At 41.4% G+C, this 25,925-nt stretch overlaps 2 protein-coding genes across 7 annotated transcripts in view; both read right to left on the bottom strand.

The window, feature by feature from the left end:
* Positions 1 to 510: 510 nt before the first annotated feature.
* On the bottom strand, positions 511 to 6,537 carry LOC127009500 (pyrimidodiazepine synthase-like). The gene is made up of 6 exons (XM_050882611.1): positions 6,151 to 6,537; positions 5,124 to 5,229; positions 3,234 to 3,453; positions 2,720 to 2,867; positions 1,489 to 1,592; positions 511 to 1,384 (listed from the first exon to the last, which is right to left on the bottom strand). Exons 1-6 carry the CDS (start codon positions 6,206 to 6,208, stop codon positions 1,259 to 1,261), a joined length of 762 nt encoding a protein of 253 aa, XP_050738568.1. The 5' UTR covers positions 6,209 to 6,537; the 3' UTR covers positions 511 to 1,258.
* Positions 6,538 to 9,139: 2,602 nt separating this feature from the next.
* LOC127009499 (neprilysin-2-like) overlaps positions 9,140 to 25,925 on the bottom strand; it is a 127,243-nt gene continuing 110,457 nt past the window's right edge. For 4 of the 6 annotated variants that reach the window (XM_050882608.1, XM_050882609.1, XM_050882610.1 and 1 more), the window contains exons 3-14: positions 21,246 to 21,335; positions 19,709 to 19,954; positions 18,828 to 19,039; positions 16,578 to 16,757; positions 15,231 to 15,365; positions 14,474 to 14,556; positions 13,870 to 14,028; positions 13,420 to 13,660; positions 12,990 to 13,158; positions 12,328 to 12,446; positions 11,693 to 11,824; positions 9,140 to 11,090 (exon numbers count right to left, since the gene is read on the bottom strand). In XM_050882608.1, coding sequence (XP_050738565.1) covers positions 10,752 to 11,090; positions 11,693 to 11,824; positions 12,328 to 12,446; positions 12,990 to 13,158; positions 13,420 to 13,660; positions 13,870 to 14,028; positions 14,474 to 14,556; positions 15,231 to 15,365; positions 16,578 to 16,757; positions 18,828 to 19,039; positions 19,709 to 19,954; positions 21,246 to 21,335 — 2,105 coding nt within the window. In that variant the 3' untranslated portion in view covers positions 9,140 to 10,751. The remainder of the gene's footprint in view (positions 11,091 to 11,692; positions 11,825 to 12,327; positions 12,447 to 12,989; positions 13,159 to 13,419; positions 13,661 to 13,869; positions 14,029 to 14,473; positions 14,557 to 15,230; positions 15,366 to 16,577; positions 16,758 to 18,827; positions 19,040 to 19,708; positions 19,955 to 21,245; positions 21,336 to 25,925) is intronic. The other 2 variants (XM_050882605.1, XM_050882606.1) reach the window with 2 other exon arrangements.

Below are 25,925 nucleotides of genomic sequence, written 5' to 3'. Positions count from 1 at the left end.
TTTTGTATTTCAGTACGTATAAGGTATAACCCTTCCAGCAAGCATGGAGTGTATGGGAGAATGCAATACAGACAAACATCGTCAAGAACCAGCCCTTTTGACCTTATACAAATATTGCATTCTTCATTTCCTGCTGCATATAATTACTTGTGTATAAATTTCAGTACGTATATATAGCTCTTCCAGCAAGCATGGGGTGTATAAAAGAATGCAATACGGACATGCATCATAGAGAACCAGCCCTTTCGACCTTATACTAACCTTATTCATTTTCCTGTAATATATATTAGTTTGTTTATAGAAATCATCACGTATAACCCTTCCTGCAGACATACAATCATATGTCATCAAGAATCATCCCTAAGGAAACAGAAGGCATTTTAATCAACCATTTTTCGTTACGTATATTTACTTGCATATAGAAATCATCACGTATAACCCTTACTGCAGACATACAATCATATGTCATCAAGAATCATCCCAACGGAAACAGAAGGGATTTTAATCAACCATTTTTCATTACGTATATTTACTTGTGTATAGAAATCATCACATATAAGCCTTACTGCGGACATTCAACCATACATCATCGAGGATCAGCCCTCTCAACCGTATATGTGTGTCTTCGTATGGCGGAGACACTGTATAACGGGGTGTATGGTACTGTGTGTGTGTTCGTGTGTTGACTTTATTTCCACACCACCTTGATTTGAGGTAAAAGTCTTGGTGCGTTTTTTTTCAAGAGGTGCTAGTCTACTGGCACTACACAAAGAGAATACCTATAATGAATAATAAACAAACGAGTTCTGTGTCTTTCAAAATGCTATTTCTTGCTCAACATTTCAACTTATTATGCTGAGTTTGGGCTTACATTGAAGCTGAAGGACTTGTCAATTGAGGCAATATGTTACAAAGAGTGTCAAATACACATGAAAGATCATCACCCTCTATGCTCTCATGACATAGAACAAAAATTCAAAGTAAGGAACTGGGAATTTCTACCTTATGAATTCTGGCACATTCATCCCTCAACCAGCTCCATAGTTAGATAACTAGTGGAGTAAGAAAATGATATACAAAAACATATTTTGGCAATAAATGTACTTTGCGGATTGCATTACCAAGTCCTTCATATCTAGTGTCCATTTTCTACCCACCTTTGATCTCACTCACCTGAAGGACCTGGCCATTCATAGTATGTTTTGTGCAGGCTTTTTTTTTTTTTTTTTTTTTTTCAAATAGTATCCTCAGGAAATCTTCATAACTTGGCTCTCAGGTTGTAGGGATCAGTTTCAAATGTTGTAAAAAAGTTTGCATGTGTCTCTGGTGGTAGGTAAGTGGCAATAACTGCATCATCAATGAGCATATCTTTTTTCCACTGTATCTGTAAATGAAAATTTTATGATGAAAACACTGAAACATGAAATAAATAGTAGTTTTAAGATTGGTTCATTTACATTAGGTCAACAAGCAGCTCCTGAGAGTTACCATTCTGGGAAAACGTTGTGGAGAAAGGGCAGAGTCTTCACCCATGATCATCTGCACCAACTCTAACCTCTCAGCCCAGGGCCATATCATGTAGTCCAGCATTCCTGTAAATTGATATCAGGTTGTCATGTGCATCAACTGACATGTATCAGCATGACTGATTTCCTGGTAGCCAAGAAACATGATCGAGCACAATGCAGCGGTTGAATTACTCCTTTGTTGGCTGTGAAAGAGTTCAGTTTCAAGCCATGCATTTAATATAAAAAAAGAGCAGAAATATACATGATTTGCCTGCTGTAGCCAACAGCATTAGGATATATATACAAATGTATATATATGAATACAAAAAGTCTGCAAGTGGCCACTTGACCTACTCTTGAGAAAGTTATTCATTATCTACATTCCTGGTATGTGCATCTAATTAACTTCCATATGATTAGATGAATATTTAAAAAAAAAATATATATATATATATATATATATATATATATATATATATATATATATATATATATATATATATATATATATATATATATATCGAATACAGTAATAAAGAAAATTGCTTTGGAAAGCAGTAAAACAGAAGATTCAGGGGAGGGAATGGAAATTAGAATGGTGAAGTAGGTTAAGACATGCATGTGAAACAAACCAGAAAACAAAAGGCAAAATGGAACGGGTGTTTTGATCAACCACTCAACAAAAGGACTGAAGAGGAAGCAACTGTGACATCTATGGGATTGAAGCAAGCAGAAGACATCCCACTATTACTTCCAACTATTACAATGGCATGTCACCTAAGTGAGTTTGGATCTCCAACAAATGGCACATTGGCAACTTATGTATTTTTTTCATTTTTTTTCTGGTAGTTAGAAATTTAATGTTATTTTTTAAATAAGTATTTTTGTGCCAATGTATCCCTAATTCTGGCTTAAAGGATGCTAACTCGAAGGGATTTTAGAGTAATGAAGAACTGTAATTGCAAGTCATCTTTGTTTATGGGCTCTCAGTTCTTTAGATTACTTTCATTTTTTACTGTTCAATATGAAGCCTGTCTACAATACAGAATTAAGGGGCCAACTCATCCTGTAGCAAGTTCTTAATACTATACTACTGCCAGTTAATATTTATTTAAAATACAATTGAGGCACTGGGAGATACAAATAGTTTTGATTTTTCCAATAAACCTATTTAACTTTTATCGTAAAACCTTTTGTATAGTTATACCTACCAGGTGTATTTCCACCAAAATATTTGGTGCCCCTCTTCATATGCTCTGCCTCAAAGATATCCATTCCCACTTTCATGTCTTCACAAGACTTTGCCTGAACTTCTCCATTTCCCATGTTAAAAAATATTTTTAACATTGGCCCAGACACCTAAAGGAAGGAGAAAAAAAATTAAGATATTGATAACAAGAGAGTTCATATGGAAGAATTATATACATGTCACAGCTATAGCACAGAGCTAAACAGGTTTACAATATAAAATTTGAGTGAATAAAAAAAATAAAAAAAGAGCATTGCTAAAGGTGTAACTCTGATCATGTTTTATGATGTTTAAGTAGGCAGGGAGAGCAGTGAAGAGAGAGTTGGCAGGGAAGGGACTGAGTGTGCTGAGAGAGAGTGCAAGAGCAAGGAAAGCAGGAGAGTTTTCCAACGGCCACCTTTTTGAGGAAAGTTCCCATAAAGGAACAGTGCATCAGAGATATAGACATAGATAGATGGATTAATGAACACACCCACCTTTGTAAAAACTTCCACAAACATTTTGTCCACTCCCTTCTCCCAAGGGTCTGATGGGTGGAGGGGGGGGTTGGGGTACATTTCATCCAAATAGTCACACACCGCTAGTGACTCAAACATCAGCTTGCCATTTTGCTCCAGAATTGGAACTTTTCCAAGGGGATTCTTCTCGAACAACCAACTGGGTTTATTCTTCAAATTTACCCACACAACATCATGTCTGTAAATAAAACACACATCTACCTGAAAGGTACCATACTGACATATGATTAATGTCATGGTACATGACATGGTCATCCTAAATACTAAATATTTCAGTGGTTATACAACACCAGCCATTTAACATAGGAAAAGTTCAAGAACAAGGCAGTTTATGAATGCATCATTGGTTTTGGGGTAATGGAAAAACTACTGAAAATATATTACAATTCAACAACATACACTTTTGGAACAGCCTATAGGAAATACCAGCCACTTATCCTTCCTTTCAGTCTGGTAAATAGGTACCTTGGGATACCTGAGGAAAGCAACCTGTGGTACCCAGGATTTCACACTGGCCATGTGTCCCAGGGTAAAGAGTTCTTATCCCCCCTGGCTCAATGGCTTAAGTCAGTGGTTCCCAACCTTTTTTTCAGGCGACCCCAATCGTGCACCTCTAGACATGACTGCGACCCCACCCATGATCCCACTATAGTCTGGCTCGGCTAAACGTGTGGTTGTTGGGGGGTTCAGCGTAGGGGATCCCCTTGTACAGCATTGCCGTGTGTCTCCTAGCCCGCGATGTAGAAATGTTCTAATATAAGTAAACCCATGGCAAATATGATCAGCAAATATGCATACACATTTAATCTTGGTACTATAACGTATGAAAGTTCAGTTAATTTATTATGGATAAGATATTTATAAGCATATAAAGAAACGTGGCATACATTTTTTACAGTGTTGCTAAAAAAATGCTATACTTATTATTGAGTTTCCTTTTGTTTTGGGACATGTAAGTAGTTTCACAATTATATTTAGATTATATTGTGAAGGAATGTAAGTTAAAATAAGCTGACATCAGTAAGAAAAAAATACATTCAAATCCTCGTGGCAGTAATGCCACAAGAGAGAGAGAGAGAGAGAGGCAACCAACGTGGGGTTAAAAACGTGGCAACGCTGTACTCCGGGATTATTCCTCACATGGCACCTTACAGCTGCACATTAAGATGAGTCTTACTATAGTTTAGTTGTATATGTGCTATTATAACATAATAACACCATGTTTGATATTTTGAGGTCTTGGCGACCCCAGGGTTGGGAAATGGGGGTTTAGGTGACAGATATATGAGTGCCAACATAACATGTAACTATAGTGTATAATCCCAACATTATTTACCTCTAGCTGGAAATACAGTGGCCTTGCCATGGGAACCTGCATATCATGGCCACTCCAAGAGTTTACTCCTTTTTGGTACTCATTACAGTCCAACAAGCACAAGTGTTCCTTTTGAGACACATGTTGTTCCCTCCCATGAGCCAAACAGTCCAAACCATTCTCATGGGTAACAAGACTACTCATAACCTCATGTTTTCTCCCATTTATTTCTGCAGCAGGTTTGCCAAAAGCTTAGCCCAATGCCTATGAAGACACCTTACAGTGGACAACCTATTCCTGCAACACAGATATGACTGCAATACACCAGTACAATCCCTGTTGTCTCATAAAACTGTGGCATCTATAGGGTAACAGGGAGTGACTAGGAGCTTCACTCTAAATGTTCCTGACACTGATCCAAGAAGCCTACCTACTTCACTTGGCAGACTACCTCCCCCTTCCTCTACGGCTGGAACAGTGACTTTACTTCACAAATCAGTATGTATTGTGATCATCAAAACTATGCCACTTACTTTACTTTCTTAGCAGCCAGCACCAGATGAGCACGTTGAGCATAGGGACAATACTTCATGCTATAGCAGCGCAGCAAACCATCAGCTAGAGGTGGGCAAACTGACCCTGTAATATAAAAATAAATTACTCAATGAATAAATATTTTATTACAAGAGGCAGAGTTTAATTCTTTTTGGTGATAAATCTTACCAGTCATTCTGATATGTCATTCATGTATGTGGCAGGAGACTGAATAAATGCCATCATTGTGGGATGATTGTTACATTTTAGTGGAATCTGTTTACTTTGTGTGGCACCAAATGTTTATGGAAGGGTTTTGCATGAGAGGATGATTGAGATAACTGATGAACATGTAGGCGATGAGCAAGGAGTTTTTAGGAAACCCGCCCGAGCCTTAAACCCTCATCCTAGAGGCAAGAGGTGGACACTCTAGTGTGAACCCAAAAGGCACCCCCAGGCTCAAGGCTTTCACTGGCCTTATCTGCTTCTTGAGCCATTACAGTAGGTTAGTATTTTGTGGCAGGAGATTACGATTTCAGTGGTAATAGGTTATTATTTGTCATATTAAGGTAGGGTTCTGTTCCCTTATAAATAGACCCTATGACTACGGCCCTCACGACAACCCAACTATCTACACTAAAGTATTTTGAGTTTTTTTTAAAAGCCACAAAGTGAAATTTCGGTAATAAATTTGTCGTAGCACTTTCATGGCTCTGTCACATGGAAAAGCATCTTAATTTACCCAGAGATTGACAGCCTGTTTCTAACATAGACTGGTGAATTCTACCTACCTACTAAATAAACCAGGCATGCTCTTCACTAAAGTGAGGCTTCTCCAGGGTCACTAACAAACAATACATATTCATAACCTTCCTGAGGGAGTCCTACTACTGAAAGTTTTGATTTCTGATTGTAACTAGTAGTTGTTTGTTAATTACATTCACTGTAATTACTAAAGATAAATATAAAGGTGCACCCTTGTTCTTATCAATCAAATACATTATATAGCCTGGGCTGTCATCTCACCTGAGCCGAGGTGTTTGGCCGTCATGGTGACGAGGGACGAGAGGCCGCCGCCTGCCATGCTGGGGAGGACTGGGGAGGACGGGGCCAAGGTGTCCTCGGCGGCTCACACACTCCAAAGTCCAACAAGGGTGCCGCTTATCACGCACAGGTGTCAAAAGGTCTTGATGACACAGCCTAACTAACCCCTTAAAACACCCAAGAAGAAGGTCTTTATCAGCATTTACACGGGCCAAGGTGGCATGGGTTGTTTAACGGTGACTTACTCCACCTGTGTGTGCAACAGGTGACTGATGAATATGCCCCATTACTCCTTGGTGACCCCGTTGCTGCCACTGCCACCCGCACCCACCAAGGCAAGGAGGCACCCACAACAAACAGCGGCCACTGGAGTGTTGGCTTGTTGCCCTTAAATTCCTCCAAGTCCTGCTCCAAGGTGACTGTCTCGGTGGCCATTAGTTTAGTGGATGGAAGACACGAGTACTCGCATTATTTTTATACAATACCATTTTTTCATATCAGTATCGGCACTATCAACTATTGAAGTACTATATAACTAATTGATTGCTTGGTAGTTTATTGTTGCAAGTAAACAACAAAGGAGAAGGGAGGAGCATGCCATCCCAACCCTATATCTGTCTTCTTTATCGGTTAATGCGAGTAATTATTTTCAACTTGTGTTTCTTGTCCTTAAAATGCCAGTTTTCTTCTTATACGCAAACTCATTTTTCAACAATGTAGAACTACTGCATTTATCTAGATATAGGCCTATATCGGTTTTTTCGTGTATTTTATTTTCCCAGAAAGTCACTATAATGAATTTCACCCGAATATAGCAAATAGCACGGAAATAAGGAACACACAAAAGGAAAAATAAATCGGAAACACCATAGGCTATTGTTTCTGATGAGTATTTTTTTTATTAATCTGCTAACTACATTCCGCGCTAATCACTAGTTTTCTACATTGTCCCCCTCACTCAAAACAAGTAATCTGCAAGAAAAAGAACGCAATTTTTTGGAACTTAGTCGGTGCACGTATTCTTTCCTCACGTGTGCTTCCAGTGGGCGCTACGGGTCCCACACTACATATGGAGACACTATGAACAAGCCAACAGGTGGATGGTGGTTAAGGTAGTCTTCTTTATTACCGCATCAGAACAACTATCATAACTGCTTAGTCTAAGAATGTCCTTGCGCCTGTCTTATATATGCATGGGTAGTATTCGTATAGACGCTTCGATTCTCTTACATCAATCATTTCTAAAGGACAAAAAAGAGGTTAAACGCTTTCCCATAAGTGTTTCTTCAAGTTCAAACTACCAGCAGGGTTACAAAACTACCCATGGCAATGCCCACAAATTCTATGAAAGCCTCGATCGTTAAATGTTAGTGCTTGGGCGCCAAAAAGTTTAAGAATGACTCCATATTAAGTGTTCTCTCACTGCCCGTTTGTTTCCTGACTGACCTAACAATTCCTGAAGTCACGGCCAAGCTTTCATTTCCTAACCATGACTTACCTCATAACGCAACCGACATCGTGAGGTCTCATTTCTGCAACTTCAGCGTCTTTAGTGTTTCCAACTCATTTCTCGCCTTTGGGTATCTCTGATATAATACTGTCAAGATTAAGGAGCGTCAGTGTCCTTGAGTCTCCTCGCCTTGTCCAGTATTCCGCCCTGTTACGTGCTTGGATGCCAGTGTCTCCCAAATCGGCCTCTTCCGTCCGGCAGTGGGAATTAACACGCCCGAGTTTGGTGTGAACAAACCCTGAAATATTGCTGACCAAGTTCATTCCATATTTTGCCCATCTTATCTTCATCTCGCGTGACACCAGCCTGACTCGCTTTCATCCCGAACACTATATAGGTACTACCTTGTTCATCTTTTCGCACCTGTTAACCACCTCAACGATCAATTGCTGCTTTGAGATGGCTGCTTGTTTGTCCATTTGGTCATGTATTAACTAATTTCTTATTTATTTCAATCTTAGGAAATGCTAATTTGTTATTTACTCTCACCAAGTCGATGGCTATTTTATTTTGCTTTTGCTTCAGCGTGTGAATCAGCGCTTCGGATCGATGTCTTTTGAAGCCTCAGGTCATATAGATTGCCATAACTTGTTACTGGCTCATATCGTACTGTATAGTTGTTACTTGAAAAAAGCAACAGTTGCGTGCGAAGCAGTGTGCTGTAATTTTATCAGTGTACAATGTCCGGATAGTATTGTTGTTGCCGTAGAGAAACAGCGTCTCCGTTGTCCTGACATGTGATGTCAAGTTCAGAGCGCATGCGCAAAAAATGGAATCAGATGGGAAGGAAGAGTATGGCCCGATGAAAAGATATAGTATTACCTTATTTTTCGACTAAGTCTAAAACTACCCATTACCTACAATACCACCACAGTTGGCAATGCATATTTACGTACCCATTTTATGAGCCATGGTTGTCGGAGCACTCTACAGTCTACAACCGTAAAAACATTCCAAAACTTGAGAGGGAAAACAGCCCTGCTGGTGACTGGTGTTTACAGCTCAGCAATGTTGACATGGAGCTCAGCAGTGTTGCCATACAAGTATTGAAAAGTGATTTAGAGAAAAGACAAATACAAGATACTTTAGTAGGCCTATAACATTCTGGACTCCTTGAGCGCAACCCTGCCTCTCCTGTGTTCACAGCATACAATGTCTCAGAGTACAAACCGGTCAGTATACCAACAATCAGTGTAGGAATCCCATGGAGTCGCAGATCCATATGAGCCACGCGGTCCAATGAATCAGTGAATGAAGTAAAACCGCAAACTATGTATGTTTGTAATGTAATTCATTTAAATATCAGCTATGTAATATGTAATATATGATGTGTAATAGGTGCATGCCTCAGTGCTAAAAAGAAAGGTCACATTGGCATTTGAAGCGGTAAAGCAAATAGCATCAATTATAAATAGGCACACTGCCGTAGGATGTGTTCTTTTGGTCAATCAGACAGTAACATTTTCACGAACATTTTATCCATTACAATACACTGTACAGTAATAATCCTTCACAATGATCATATTATAACTTCATCTGAACTGCGCACTGTCACATCTAACTAAATAACGCTCGTGGAATATAGAACTTTTCTTATACTAGGTTTCACTTCCAAAAATAGCACTCTTCTTATTAAAATATGCAAGATGACATGGCTACAGTTGTCATACCAGAGAAAGCGTGTGCGTTTCTGATGACAAGGAAAAGGATGATTCGCAGCAACAACAAATAAAATTACGGAGCTTCGGAATACCCTCAAGAGTCTTGAAGCCCCGCTGGCAGGCAAAGAACATGTGCACTGTTTCCTTAAATAATGAGCCAATCACTTAAGTGTTACGTATATGCCTTTTTATTTGTATTTTAGACATTTTGGCCAATGCAATGTTCATGCCTGCCGTAAAAAACTTTAAAATTTGTCTTTGAACGAGGTAGCCCTGATGATTGCGGTAAGTAATGGACAGATGCCAAAAAAAAAAAAAAAACTTAAACAATTGGACACTGATGGCTCCAAATTATAACACCGTAAAAACCTTGATAAAAAACTAAAACTGCATAACTACTATAAAAGGAACCTCACCTATTATGAGGGCTAACTATAAAGGATAAAATAAAAATATGAGAAAGGAAAAGTGTTGATAAATACATGTTTGCCAGGCAGGCTTTAGTCAAGCACCTATTCAGATCAACTTAAATAAGAGGGATGTGGGATAAATATGAGATTTTTTTTAATTAAATAAAATTCTCCCTTATGAACTTCTCTTCCTCGAGAAAGAGAGTAGTTGAGGTAAAGCAAAAGTTAAAAATAAAGAATTTGAACTTCTGGTTTACTACTGATAATGCATGAAAGGCGATCATTGAATGGGAACGAAGACTGAGATTACAATATCTAGCAATCGTGTCTACACACACACACACACACACACACACACACACACACACACACACAGACTGACACACACACACACACACACACACACACACACACACACACACACACACACACACACACACACACACACACACACACATATTCAGTACCCCTGGAGTGCTCCAAATGCTGGCCACCATTTGGGGCTTACTAATGTGGGCGATGGTTCTTCCTCTCAAGGTCAGACCAGAGGCGAGGGCTCACCGTAGACAGGCGGCACCTAACGCACTGTTTAATTATATTAGAAAATTCCATGGAGGCTAAGTGTTGATGGCCCACTGGTATTTGAGGAATACATTGATCATCCTGCCCGTAATGGAGTGATAACGATGGCGTTCCTATCATATGCTTAGGACAACCAGTAGCTTCCTGGGCACACCAAACCTCACATATTTCTTTACGGAGACCTGTAACTACCTTGTCGCTGAAGCAAAATGAAAATTACATGTACTAAGACATACACTATGATGAAAAAGTTAAAGTATTTGCCCTCTGAGGAAGAACCATCTTAATGTTCTGAGTGAATGATGGAATATCGAACAGAAGAGGTGGGACGGTATTTCTGGGAAGAGGTTTTGTTTGGTTGGGTTGAAGGCTGAATACCTATGTGGTCTGTAGCTGGTGGAAGGAGGCGTGAGTGATAAGTTACCAGACGGAGCACCTAGCAAGAGGATTAAGTTTGCTTCCTTCGGGGCATTTCCAGTCCTCCGCGAACTCAGGCCTATTGCTGAATGGCCCGTTGACCCTGAACCTGGCGGGCGAGTGAGCTCCGGTCAGAATACGCAACTTGAGGGTCTCCGGGCGGTATTTGCTGCACCAGACATTAGCGGCAGAGATCCAGAACAGCTGCTTCGGGTTGTAGGGAAGGGAAGGAAGCCGCTCCTCCTCTCCGAACTTCGTGGTCCATTGGAGGTAGGCGTAGTAGGCTTCCTTGATGCCACCGTTGTCGGCAATGTTCTCCCCTTGAGTGTTGATGCCGTTGACCTGCGACACAACGAAATTATTAGAATGGGAGTGTAAGAAGACGACTAGAGGTGAAAATGTTGTAAAATGAGCACCTGTTATTTAGAATGGAACTTAGGGAGGGCGATTAGAAGTGAAAAGTTGAAAAAAATGAGCATCTGTTATTAGAACTGAACTTCGGTAAGACAACTAGAGGTGAAAAGTTGAAAAAAAAATGAGCATCTATTATTAGAACTGAACTTCGGTAAGACAACTAGAGGTGAAAAGTTGAAAAAAAATGAGCATCTATTATTAGAACTGAACTTCGGTAAGACAACTAGAGGTGAAAAGTTGAAAAAAAATGAGCATCTATTATTAGAACTGAACTTAAGTAAGACAACTAGAGGTGAAAAATTGAAAAAATGATCACCAATTATTGGAAAGGAACTAAAGTAAGACAACTGGAGGTGAAAAGTTGAAAAATGATTACCTATTATTAGAAAAAAACTGAAGGAACACGATCAAAGGTAAAAGTTGCAAAAATAATCCCTCCCTACCAGAAATAAGCATCAGTGATAGATCCTTCGAAGATGCAATGGATTTTAGAGCACAGATACAAGTTTACACCGACGCTCAGCACTCACATTGAGGTTAACTTCCGGCACCGAGTAGTTCCCGTACTGATGGATGATGCACTCTGCCTTCTTCAGGAACTTCTTCTTCGTCTCCTTCTCCCACCAGTCCCTCAGGTCCCCGTTGGCATCGAACTGTCGACCCTGAAGATACGAAGTCACTTGAATTTTCTTTAGCACTGATTCGGGCTATTGTATAAATCCTACAGCTTCAGGCTTCACTGTATAATGAAGCACACTGAAATGAATAGGCTAGTTTCCCATACCTCTTTATTTTTGTCGTTATGCCAGAAAAAAAATCCTTGGACAGATCTTTTCATGGGTAGGTTAATTTCGAAGACGTATCATTAAACTGTGTTGTAGCTTATGAACCCTACTGATTAGCCATTCATAAATGTGAACGTTTAGCTTTTAGTGTACTACATATTCAACGTTTTTTCCAATCCTTCCTCATACTGTTCTCTCCTTTAACGTTTCTGCCCTGTTCTGCGTTGACTCAGCCATTGTGTGCCTAGCTAAATGTGATTGCTTAGCTTTCAGTGTAATATCAATTCAACCTTTATTCAGTTTTTATCTATCCCTTAATCTCCTTTAACTCATTTCTGTCCCGCCCAGTGTTGACTCAAGCCGGTGTACGCCAAACTTACCGTGTCGTCAAAGCCGTGCGTGATCTCGTGGCCTATGACGTAGCCGATGCCTCCGAAGTTCATGTACTTAGGGCGGTCAGCCTCGAAGAACGTTCCCTGAAGAATACCAGCGGGGAATTCTGCGGAGGGAGATTACAACGCGGTGACTACACAACCTAAAGCGATATAACAATCATCCCCAAGCACCAGGGTGGCTGCTGCGCGGGGAAAAGCGTGAATCTAAGTCATAGAGGGCCAAAGAAGGAAGACTAGGAATCCAATACACACCGATACTATTTTTCATGATAATGGAATAAAGGCAATATGCTTCAAAGTTCCTATCTAGGCTGTTATTTGATGTATTCCCACTCAATTCTTACGGTGACCACAAAGTTTTGCTAAATTTATGTATACTCCCATTGAATCGCATAAACTTTTCTGCAATTCTACTGTTGATTTGGTATTTTTTCACTCTTTTTAGTGCAGGTCTATGCCTGATAAAAAATGGACCAAACGAAATTGACCTCCCGAAATTGACCTCTTTTTCGGCCACCTCTTTTGATTTTTTTTTTTTTTTTTTTAGGAGCAGCGAGTAGCGGTTTTTTTTATTATTGTTTCCTTTTTTTTGTGCCCTCGAGCTGTCTCCTTTGTTGTAAAAAAAAAAAAACACAAAAAACACCCACGTATGGAGTTCTCGAGGGGGCTGTAGTAGGCGTTGACGACGGCCGCAGCGCCATGGTTCTTCCAGTCCTTCTTGTTAACCTTCTCTCGTAACCTCTTGAAGGAGTAGTCGGTTCCAAAGATGGTCATGTTCCTCATGTTCTCCAACAAATCACCGCTCGAGATGGTCAGCTGCAAGGAGGGTTATTAATGTAGGGTGAGTATTACGCTTTTACTGTAGGTGTTAAGACTTAATCACCTGTCATCATTGAACTAAATACAAAGCCAAGTGCGGGCAAAATATTGGTCCATGACACTTATGTTACTTAATTGCACTCCTATAACCTTTTTCCTAACACTCAAAGGTTAAAATATGTCCCTCCAGATATTTTACCATACACAGTTTGTCCGTTTCATTAATTTGTATCTTCATTCGAGAGCGCTTCAACTCACCCCATCGTAGAGTTCCTCCAGCTTGCGGTCATCCAGCAGCTCAGGAGGGTAGGCTATGTGTGGGGTAATCGCCCTCGCCTTCGTCAGCGCCTTCTCTCGTGTGATCGGGTCCATCCAGTCCAGATTTTCTAAGATTTTTCTGAATTCACTGCGAATGAAATGCACCATGGTGTCGGCCGCCTGCTTTGCGTCCTCCTTGAAGAACTTGCGTGCGTACATCGAACCAACGGCGTGAGACAGACTGTAATACGAGACACGGTATTAGCTCATGATACTGGGCGAGGAAGACTGTGTATTTGTAAGAACGTGTCCTCAAAAAAAGGAACAAAAAGACCCTCTAGATTCTAGAGGGTCTTTGTTCCTTTTTTTTTTGCCCTTGAGATGCCTGCCTTGCTGTGACAAACAAAAACAACAACAAAAAACAGTTTGGGGTCTTCCTCCAGCACTCACCTGCGAGAGATGGTCCCCATGCACTCCTTCCACCTGGGCTCCCGCGTTCCCTTCCCCACGAGCTTCTTGCTGTACTCCAGCTGGATGTCGCGCGCGTCCTCGGACAAGTAACCCACCGAGGCCGACGTCACGCGCCACAGCATGTAGTTGGCGATCACCCTGTTGGAGTGGTTAGAGGAAAAGAAGGTCAGCTCCATAGTCCAACACCGTGTCATCGTGAGTACCCAAACCACACTATAGTCTCCTTTTTTATTCCTTTTTAACCCTCAACCCGTTTTTCCCCTTCGTTTATAACCCAAAAGTCGAATTTTTCTACTCAGCATTCGATACTGAAGAGTTCTTATGCTTTCCTTACGTTTATTACTTCCTATATCAACTCCAAGCACTATACAAGAATTCTTCGTGGTATTTTGTGTTCGCTGGGTTATTCCATGAGTCTATAGTGATAGTTTAACAAGGCTTCTGTGCCATGAATGTGATAAAACACTCCTGAAAACCCGACTATTCTCCTTTTGGGGTTTGGAAATAATTATAAGAGCCGAAAACGTCTGAGGATACCGGCCGGGTCCAGCCCTACAGAGCCTCTCTCCGCGCCACTCAGTACCTGTTGGGAGTGTTCTTGAGCAGCTTGCCGAGGTTCTTGACGTAATCAGGAACGCCTACAACCACAGGCTCCTCGATGTTCACCTGTGGGAGGGGAGGGAGACAACGCTAGATAACGAACATTGCAGAAGTAGGCGGGGGAGGTAGGTGAAGTAAGGTTACGTAATAAGGTAACTGAATTCAGGATCTAGACTAGCGAAGCGAAGTCAACTCAAACAGAAGTGCAAGTGGGACAAAGATGAAAAAGTGAAGGTGTCATATTACAAGATGACAGAAGTAGGCAGGGAAGGCCGGGGTTTGATTAAGACGGGAGAGGTGACTGATTTCGGTATCTAGACTAGTGAAGCGAATTCGTGTCTAACAGAAGTACACGTGTGACAAAGATGAAAAAGTGAAGTTGATAAATTCCAAGACGACAGAAGTAGGCAGGGAAGGAGCGGGGTTTGATTAAGACGGGAGGTGACTGATTTCGGTATCTAGACTAGGGAAGCGCTTCGAATTCGTGTCTAACAGAAGTACACGTGTGACAAAGATGAAAAAGTGAAGTTGATAAATTACGTTTGACAAAGATGAAAAAGAGGTGATAAATTACAAGACGACATAAGTAGGCAGGGAAGGTGTGTTTTTAAGACTACGTAGAGAAGTGACTGAGTTCGGAAAGATGACGAGACTAACGAAGCGAAGTTGTCTCGGAACAGAAGTGCACGCCTGACAAAGATGAGAGGGCGAAGGTGTACAAGACGAAGGAGGAGACTCACGGTGAAGAAGGGATGCAGCACGCGGTTGATGTACTCCAGCCACGGGATCTCCGGCACCATCGTCTGCAGCTCCCCGATGGTCATCTTGTTGTACAGCTTCGAGATGTTACGGCGCTCCTCCTTCGGCATGGAGTACTGTGAAGAGGGGAGGAAGAGGAGGATGAGTAAATCAGTATACCCGTGTAAAGGTATGTCGCTTAACGTAAGAGTAAAACACAATGAAAGGGAGAAAGGATGGAATATATAACGACAATTTTCCTTCGGCATGGAGTACTGGGAGGCGGAGAAGGAGAAGAATGAAGAGGAGGAGGAGAGGTAAATCATTATCTTCGTGTATATGAGGCTCGATGGAAGAACATGAAGAAGGGAAAAGGGATGAGAAGGTTGGAGAGAATATGTTACGAGCTCTTCCTTTGGCATGGAGTACCGGGAAAAGGAAGAGGAGGAGGAGGAGGAGGAGGAGTGTAAAAGTATATTCGTAAATACCGCCTAATGGAAGAGTAAAGCAGATGAAGGAAGAAAAAAGGGGTGAAGAGGTTGATGAGAGTATACATTAAAGTTAAGAGAGGGAGGAAGACGATGATATAAGGATTAATAAGAAGAAAGAGATTGGTATTTACAGAAAAAAAGGAGAGGAACGTTAAGAGTAGGGAGAGGAGGCAGGGAGCGGAAGAAAAAAAAAGTGAAATGAGAAAGGGGACATTAGGAAAAGAGAGACAAGCAGTGAAGGAGTGAAATAAAGAAAACAAAAGATAGAAGCAAGTCAGAACATACCAGAGTGCTACGTGTGATTGAACCTTGAATATATTAGTGAGGAATTCCATATCTCAAGGGCGTTTAAGAGCTGCCGTTACTGTAGCATGAGATAGTGAGCGTACAAGGCCGAGGTGGGACGAGGCATTAGTGTGTTGTAGATTGAGACTGACTGGCTGGTTTAGATTATTAGTGGAATGTTTCTTCTGCACGCTCCACATGTTATCAAGGTTTTCAGATCATACAACCCTCTTCTCCTCTCCCCCCCACACACATACACACGCACACACGCACCAATATCCCTCACACATACACACACGTGGACTCATTTCAACATCCTCTAAACCCATTTTCCTTTGACTTCGGTTAGATTCACAAGACCTTCTATGAGTGAGCCTTCCCCTGTCGAACACTTTTCCTTATTCACTGATACTGATTCTTGTCCTTTATCGAATACAAACAAGGCAAACAAGGGAAAAGGTGCACAGGGGAATGGAAATGTTAGATGTAGTTATGTAGTTGATATAAATAAATGGCGGGAGGGGCAAATTGTCAAGGTCTAATTCTCTTTTCCTTATTGATTTCTGGACTCACGTTGGCAATCTGAATCTCAAACTCGAGGGATTCCTTCAGCTCCCGCTCCGCCCTGGCCCGGTCGGCACCCAACAGCACGGCCATGTTGATCTGGTAGTTGTAGTAAGCCTGCACGTCACTGTTGTTGAAGCCCTTGAGCAGGTACTTACGCGAGGGCATTCCAAGGGGCGGCTGGTCGATCTGTGCAGAGGAAAGGGATAAAGGTGAGTGAAACTGATGGGATAAAGAAGCAACAGAAAAAGAAAGACGCAATGAATAAAGAAACAGAGAAGCCCCTATGCCCTGCTCCTGTAAAGAAAATAGAATGAGTAGCTAAAAAGGAAGGGATAGGGTAATTTGGGTCAATATAGAAATTCGCGTTGTGATATTAAGAGAAAATGTGCTCCACCAACGACCTTGATGGACGCAAATTAACAATAATATAGTTAAGGTACTGATTCTAGTCCTCTATCGAATACAAACAAGGCAAACAAGGGAGAAGGGGCACAGGGGAATGCAATTTAATCACCAAACTGAACACATTATTTCTTTAGATTTTGTTTTTATCCACTTTTTAGACTGATTTTGTTTTTATCTACTTTTTAAACTGATTTTATTTTTTATCTTTTTATTTAAAGAAGTGTGTGTGTGTGTGGGGGGGGGGTTGTTTTAAACGTTTTTATTCCATTTAAATTATTTAGAGAGGTGTGTTTGTGTGTGTGTGTGTGTGTGTGTGTGTGTGTGTGTGTGTGTGTGTGTGTGTGTGTGTGGGGGGGGGGGGTGAAGGTTGCTATTTTGTTTTCATTCACTTTTATTTAGAGAGAAGTCATGTGTGTGGGTGTGGGAGGTGGTGAAGGTTGGCGTGCACACTTCCCTGCGAGACACTTCATGTACTATTGGTAGCCTGTTCGATGCGTGAATGCCAGTACTTGGGGTGCCTTGTCGCTCTACTCGCTAACTGCTGTGCTAATGGCTCTACAGTACACGTTCAGCACCTTCGATTTCCTATACTGGTCCTCGTCCTCACTATTACTTGAGGTTAGGTAGAATACGTTTGCACTTCCAACCTATCTAACAGCGAAATGACAACACTTAAACTATGCAAGAGTCTAGGGAAAGTTAAATTTCTAATACTATACCATAAACCAATGTTCCTATACTTGTCTCCTCTCAATACAGCTAGGGCTTGGGTACAGCACTGCATTTCCAACCTATATAACAATGAAATAACGACACAAACTATGCACGAGTCCTGGGAAAGTTAAATCTCTAATACTATACCATAAACCAATGTTCTTATACTTGTCTTCTCTCAATATAGCTAGGGCTTGGGTAAAACAGTGCACTTCCAACCTATCTAACAATGAAATAACGACACTTTTAAACAATGCACGAGTCTTGGGAAAGTTAAATATCTAATACTGTACCGTCCATAAACCAATGTTCCTATACTTGTCTCCTCTCAATACAGCTAGGGCTTGGGTACATCAGTGCACTTCCAACCTATCTAACAATGAAATAACGACACTTTTAAACAATGCAAGAGTCATGGGAAAGTCAAATTTCTAATACTGTACCATAAACCAATGCTCCTGTACTTGTCTCCTCTCACTATAACTGGAGTATGGGTAGAACACTTTGCACCTCCAACCCAACTAACAATATAATAATACCACACACAATATACCAGTCTCTAGGGAAAGTTAACATCTCTATAAATATAAACTGTTCCTATAATAATCCTCCTCACTAGAACCAGACCACGGGTAGAACACTTTTCATTTCCAACCCAACTAACAACGTAACGATAACATACTCAAACGTTATACGAGTCTCAAGGGAAAGTTAACACCCCTATAAAGATACACTGTACCATAAACCAATGTTCCTCGTCCTCGTCACTTTATCTAAACCACGGGGAAAACACTTTTTTTTAATTCATCTGTATTCATCTATCTATTTATGTCTATATTTATCTACATGCTACTCACCTATCTACAAATGTCTATCTATCTATATCTATCTATCTCTCTATATCTATGTAACTATCTAACTGTAATAAGAACACTCAAACAGTATACGAGTCTACAGGGATAGTTAATACACCAATAGAGACATCCTGTACCGTACCGGCCATAGTAATAGGTATTTGCCATTTGTCAACGTTGAGACCCTACGCTCCCGAAACAACCCTGGCAGGAGGAGTCTGAAATATTCACCGGTGACACACACGCACACAAAAGGCCCCGAGATGGATGGTGGGGCACTTACGTCAATAATGCGCCAGGTGGAGTTCCTGATGTTGGTGCTGACGGAGAAGTCGAAGAGGTAGTCGAGGGAGAAGCCGAGTTGTCTGTTGATGTAGACGTTCTGGGCCCACTGGAAGCCGGAGGGGTCCCAGGTGTCTCCCTCCAGCACCGGCCAGCCGCCCATCTGACGCAGCACATCCTTCAGCGGGTTCAGTCCCTTCTGCTGGATCGTTTCTGGAGGGTGATATTATATTTTTATTGTAAGGAAAGCAACTCAAGGGCAAAAAAACAAAAGAGTTCGCTAGGCGCTCCTCCTGTAAAAAAAACAGGAGAGGCCAAAACGAGTGTCAATTTCGAACGGAGAAGTACATGGCTATCTTTCTATCAGTGAGTCAATTATTGTTTTCTATTTATCATATCGCATATCATTAATTATCATGCTATAAGCCAATACATAGGTAACTAACTTATTTGTCAAGGTATGTCTACTAAACTGATCTAACGCTCTGTATTTCTTATTTACCAACGTATCTACAGATCATATTGCTATCTCTAATTATCGGTGTCTGCTTTATCTACCTCACCATCATCTATATCTTCTTATGCACTTGTTATCTATATGTATGTATGTATGTATGTATGTGTCAATCTATTTGCCCATTCATTATCCACTGATCGGTAGTTAAATTTTTTTTCATTCGTCTGTATTCATTTATCTATTTATCTGTATATCTTTATCTACATAATACTCACCTATCTACAAATATCTATCAATCTATCTATCTATGTAACTATCTAGTCATCTATCTATCTGTCTGTCTATACCAATCTATCAATCATTCAATCTATTTCCACATCTGTTTATCAGTGTGTCATCTCCGTCCACTCCTCTCCCCAACTCACCCTTGTCCATGCACGACTTATAGAGGTTCTTGACCATCTTGGAGAACTGGGGCTCGGTGGGGGAGTCCTCCGCCTCCACCAGGCCGCGGAGCTTCAGCTGGAGCTCGTCGGAGATTTCGTTGAAGCGTGAAATGGTTGTTTTGTCGTCGGGAATGATGGTCTTCTTCAGGAAGCCCCCGCAGGCGAACTTGAAAAAGTCGTCACAGGGATCCACGGTCTCATCCATGGACTCGATCAGGCTGGCGGCTGCGGCGGAATTGGATTAGATTGTAGCAGTCACCGCTCAAATTGCGTGCTTCTCCTCAGTGACATCTTGTTGTCCACTTCTACACATTGTTCCACACATACACCAACACTTAAATGTCAACCTACACAAACAACATTCACACAAACGCATACACAAACAAACACCTATTCTATGTGTTGTGCTTGTCTTAATGACCTGTGTATGTTTATGACTTTCTCTATCCGTGAACCGATTAGCACTTAGAAAGCCACGGTAAAACTAACGACATATTCTTTCAAACGTCGTATTAGTAGTTGTTAAGAGTTACGTGGCTATAGTGAAACAAACGTCAAGGTTCTCTGTAGCTCGATAGACATGGCTTCACCCTTTTCTCTGTATCAGACTAATTAGTTAACGCTAGTATATTTAGCATTTACCAAACAAACGTCAAGGTTCTCTGTGCCTCGATAGACATGGCTTCACCCTTTTCTCTGTATCAGACTAATTAGTTAATAAGTATATCAGGTATAAATGGGACAAAACTGATTAATTTACTCTATTCGCATTGAATTAAGCTTCTTATTAATTTTTTTTTCTGTCTGTACCCAATCATATGCACTCACTCACTCACTCACTCACACTGCAAAGGACACACCCACACCACCTTGACGAGGCCTTTTTACTCTCTTTGACGAGCTCAGTGGCTGCCTCGCCTCGTCCACTCTCACACATTAGGTCAGTAATGTTCAACCTTTTTTTAAGTGCTCGACAGACTCTTGAAAATTTGGAAAAAAACTACGGATTCCTTTCCTTGATTTTCATTAACGGGAAGCTAAAGTCTAGAGGTCATAATCTGATGTCATTGCACTGTGTTACCTAACCTGACCTGAACTGTCCAATACTATTATGCAGATTTATTTTCAGCCTATATTGATAAGACTATTCATATTCTGCAGTAAGAAACTAGTGCAGAAAAAAACTTTGTATGCGCCAGATTCAAAGGCCTCCCGAGAGCTATTCAACAAGGGGTCTATGATCTACAAATTAAAGAAACTCTGCATTAAGTGATGAGAGCCGTGACGGGGCAGCTCGGGAAGTTTTGCGTCCTATTCATTAGAGGACTTTCGATAATTACCGACCTCCCTCATTCATGGACTACAGAAAAAAAAGAAGGGGAGGGAAAGGAACCTTTGACCAACACATACACCTCACCCCACACACCCCTCCCTCAAAATACACAAACACACACTTACCCAACAACCCCTCTCCCTTCACACACACAAAAACAAACACACATACAGACGTACTCACCGGCCTTTACACATCCCTTGCTGAGGCAGACTGGGGGAGGTGCTGAGAGAGCCTCTGCTGAGATAGCGGGGAGGTATGAGACATCTGCTGCTGGTTGGGGGGAAGGGAAGGGGAGAGAGAGGAGGCGTGCTGTTAGGCGGTGCAGCGGAAGACGACCACAGACACATGCAGCGAGGAGGAGGAGGAGCAACATCAGGAACGCGGTCTTCATGAGGGGACATGCCGCGGGGTGCTCTGGTCTGGTGTGTCAAAGATGTGGTGTGTGTGTGTATGTGTGTGTATGTGTGTGTATGTGTGTGTATGTGTGTGTGTGTGTATGTGTGTGTGTGTGTGTGTGTGTGTGTGTGTGTGTGTGTGTGTGTGTGTACAGTAGTTTATAAGGTGTACAAAGGGCGTGAGTGTTATGTTAGCGGGTCTCTCAAGGTTTGTATACGTGTTTGCGGGTCGTGTTGCATGGAACGTGAGCCGAGAAAGTCAGGTGCTCCCAACAGGTGTCGAAAGAAGCTGGCAAGTCACGGTGATGGAAGGAGGAAGACAGGTAACTCAAGAACATGTCATGACTGGAAAATAAACAAACAAACTATTCCTTTCCTGTGAGATGAAAGGGACTTGTACTACGAGACGAGGCAAATAGTTCTGAGACAGTGTACTAAAGAGGGGAACCGATGCTATACCCTGAAGGACACTGGACAGCACTAGGAGGCATTACTGTTACGAATATAATATGATTTTTTTTTTTTTTGTAGAGCAGAAGAGTGAAGATAAAACTGCATATCGCTTTGGTTTTACTGGACATAGAGGCTTTACACTTTGTTGAAATTGTGGTGTAAGGTATTTTAGTAGTATGAAAGAGTGAATATAGAACTGCATATCGCTTTGGTTTTACTGGACATGGAGGCTTTGTACTAATGGAAGTTTTATGATGTGTTAATATTTTTTTTCAGTGGTAAAAAGGTGATTAAAAAATGCATCTTGATTTGCTTTTGCTGGACATGAAGACTTTACTTTATTTTATCATCGTACTAAGTTATTTTTTTTTCTTTTTTTGTTACCGAAGTGAAATAAAATAAACTATATCTTGCTTTACTTTTTACTGGGCATGAAGACTTTACTTTGTTTTATCATCGTACTACGTTATTTTTTTTTTTTTCGTACCGCAGTGAAATAAAATAAACTATATCTTGCTTTACTTTTTACTGGGCATGGTGGCTTTACTTTGTTTTGTAATCCGGCATAATACTTCTTTTTTGTGCCGAAGTGAATATGTAAAAAAACTGCACCTCGCTTTGCTTTTACTGGCGCCATAAAATTAGGACATTATAAGTATTCTCAGTGCCGTGCGATGGATAAAAAGAGCTTGCGTCGCGGCTCGATCCATTCACCCACTTCTGACTTCCTGATTCCCCCGGGCACGAATACACCCAAGCAAGCAGTGAAGGCCACGGCGAAAGAGCAACAACTTGATTATTACCCCACGACGACAGGACACAAAGCAAGTCTTATTACCGGATCTCAAATACACGTTTCCTCCACCACAATCACAGCCTTGTACACTAGGGCCATTCTCCCTTATACCAAATCAGCCTTTACCAAATTATCCAGCACTGTCCGGGTCATTGAAACAGCGTACAGTCGTCTAGAAAAGAATCGCACACTCCTGGAAGTCGAGGAAATGGAATCTGAGCGAAATCTATAGCCATGGTGTTTTGGTTAGCTTGGTACTAATGGGAAGACTCTACCATCCTACTAACCTAACAAACTCTAAACAACTTATGTAGATTTCGCTCAAAGTCTATGGCATCGGCTCAGGGGTGTTCGTGACTTCTTTAAGCGATCGTACAAGTGAACGTGCATTTACTATCGCCACCACTACTACTACATATAAGAGAAAGCCGGATATGCAGGTGTTCTTTACATCCTACTACGCAAGGAGAATAGCTGCCGGTGTCCTTGAGATGTCCAGGTCCTCCGCACATTATTATCAAGGAGATGTTCGCTCTCTTCCTCGAGGCGTACAAACCCTTCTCGAGAGTGTCAGTGCAGCATCATGAGTCCCCTATAAGCTGTCTGGATATCACTGAATTACCTCTCTTGTCTATCGTGTATAAGTGATCTGTCTTACCTAATACTAACACGATAGATACGTTCAAGAAAAAAAAGTTAGGAAAGTTTATGGAGAGTGAGGCTAAGTGGGGTTAGGTTTATAGGAGCTACCAAGTTCTTGACTGTCGTAACGAACTGTCTTACATAAAGCTAATGCGATAGATACGTTCAAGAAAAGGTCGGAAAAGTTTATGGTTAGTGAGGTTAGGTGGGGTTAGATTTACAGGAGCTGTCTTGTGTAATCCTACCAGCCTCTTGCAGACTCCTTATGTTCTAGTGAGGTTAGGTGGGGTTAGGTTTACAGGAGCTGTCTTGTGTAATCCTACCGGCCTCTTGCAGACTCCTTATGTTCTTGTGTTCTAGTGAGGTTAGGTGGGGTTAGGTTTACATTCTAGTGAGGTTAGGTGGGGTTAGGTTTACAGGAGCTGTCTTGTGTAATCCTACCGGCCTCTTGCAGACTCCTTAATTACCTTCTTATGTTCTAAACCCCACAAGAAACTCTACGCTTTTATTATTACTTTTATGAGACGAAACAGGTAGAGAAAGAGAGAGAGAGGTATGCGAACACTGAAAGCTGCTTGTCCATGTCGCCCCAAAACAATCTGAGACGCCGACTTTCTACTAAAAAAAGATAAAAAAAAAAAATACCGTGACATTACCATTCTTCCTCCTTCCAATCCGCCGCATGTCAGCTATACAATCAACACTGTCTTTGTGCATCGTCCCATTCTGCTTCCGCGTCGCCTGTGATTAAGTGAGGATGTGGTGGTGGTGGTGCGGTGTGTCTGTCTCAGTGTCTATCCGTCCGGGTGTAAAGTTCAATATCCGCCCGTTTGTCTGTTACGTGTCTGATGCGTGTCTGTCTGTGAGCGAGCATCCGGTCCGTCGTGTTCTGTCCTCGTTGCTGTCTGGTTGCAGTCTCCTCACTCACTCACTCACTGTCAGTATGTTCCTTGGTCATTGGTGAGGTACTTGTCCCTTCAAAGTCACACAATAAGCCCAAACACAGATACCGTTAATATCACATCACAAGTACAACACACACACACACAACACAAATGAGTAAATGAGTATTGCGTAGTTGTCCTAAATTATAACGAGAGGGGGTATGAAACGCGAAATATATGGTCTTGTCAGCTTGTTCGTCTGTCCGAGTTGGTTTCTTATCGTGCTTGCCCTCCTCATCCATATCTTTTTCCTCGTCATCCGCATCTCAGTTTTCATCCATATCGTGATTAGTGGATGATGCTCTCCCTCTTTTCCTTTATTTTCTCTTTCGTTCATTCATCCATTATTTTCTTTTTAACTTATTTGTTCGTTCATTTTCTCATTCATTCATTCAAATCAGCTTTTTTCTCCTTTTTTCTACCTCTTGCACATAGCTAATTAGTGGATGATTCTTCTTTCCTTTGTTTCCTTTATTTTATCTTCAGTTATTCATCCATTTTTTCTTGTTTTCATTTATTTGTCTAGTCATTCATTCTCACTCATTCATTCAAACCATCTTTTTCTGCTTTTTTTCTACCTCATCCAAATGGTTATTAGTGGATGATTGCTTCCCTCTTTTCCTTTCTTTTCCCCTCAGTTCATTCATCCACCTTTTCCTTGTTTTCATTTATCTATTTATCCATTCATTCTCTCACTCATTCAAACTTTTTTTTTTCGTTTTTTTTCTTACGTTCTTTGTCGTCATGCTTTCATTTCACGTTTGCCTGTCGGTCTGTCGGTCGCTTACTCATTCAAATCATCTTTTTTTCGTTTTTTCCCTTCGGTTATTTCTTTCTTCATGCTTTAATTTCACGTTTGCCTGTCTGTCTGTCTGTTTGAAGTTATGTTTCTGGATCAGTGTTCACCCCTCAGGCTGTCTATCTCATCCCTTTTATGTCTGTTCTTTTTTCAGTCTGTCTATTATTTTTTTTTGTCAGTCTGTCTGTCAAGCTCCCTGTTTATGTATCCGTTCGCCTGCCTCTCTGTTAGTCTGTCTGTCTGTCTGTCTGTCTATCCGTTAGTTTGCCTATCTGTCTGTTTATCTTGTTGTCTGTCTGTCTTTCTGCTTTTGTATATGTGTTTCTACTTGTCATTAGCCTGTCTGTATGTTTGTATGTCTAACTAAACACACACACACACACACACACACACACACTCTACCCTCCCCTCCCCTCCACACACCCTACACCCCTCTCTTCTCCCTCCCCTACACATACCCTACCCCTCCCCCATACACACACCCTCACACACACCTTATCCCCTACCATACCCCCTACCCACCCACACATACCCTCCCATACCTCCCCCCAAAACACCATCCCCCTCCCACTACTCCCCTCCCGCACACACACACACACACACACACACACACACACACACACACACACACACACACACACACACATCAATACACTAATTACAGATTCCCTATTGTCTCCTGGGCCATTTCCTCCTCCTGTTTACACTCCCAGGGCGCCACGCAAGCTGTTGTCCTCGTTAGTCACGCCAATTAACCGTCTCGGCAACAGCGGCGCCAGAAGAAAAGAAAGAGAAAAGGACAAGAAGAGGAAGAGGAGGAGAGGACGAGGA

This window comes from Eriocheir sinensis, chromosome 41 (assembly GCF_024679095.1).
Source record: "Eriocheir sinensis breed Jianghai 21 chromosome 41, ASM2467909v1, whole genome shotgun sequence".
Classification (NCBI taxonomy): domain Eukaryota; kingdom Metazoa; phylum Arthropoda; class Malacostraca; order Decapoda; family Varunidae; genus Eriocheir; species Eriocheir sinensis.
The sequence above is the reverse complement of the archived record's forward strand: the minus strand, read 5'-3'. Positions and strand labels throughout refer to the sequence as shown.

Excerpts from the sequence above, each read along its gene's own strand:
- LOC127009500 (XM_050882611.1), bottom strand. The coding sequence starts at position 6,208 with ATGGCAGGCGGCGGCCTCTCGTCCCTCGTCACCATGACGGCCAAACAC. Across the intron at positions 5,230-6,150 it reads GGCCAAACACCTCGGCTCAG|GGTCAGTTTGCCCACCTCTA; the intron begins GTGAGATGACAG and ends TTTATATTACAG. Across the intron at positions 1,593-2,719 it reads TTTTGGTGGAAATACACCTG|GAATGCTGGACTACATGATA; the intron begins GTAGGTATAACT and ends ATCAATTTACAG.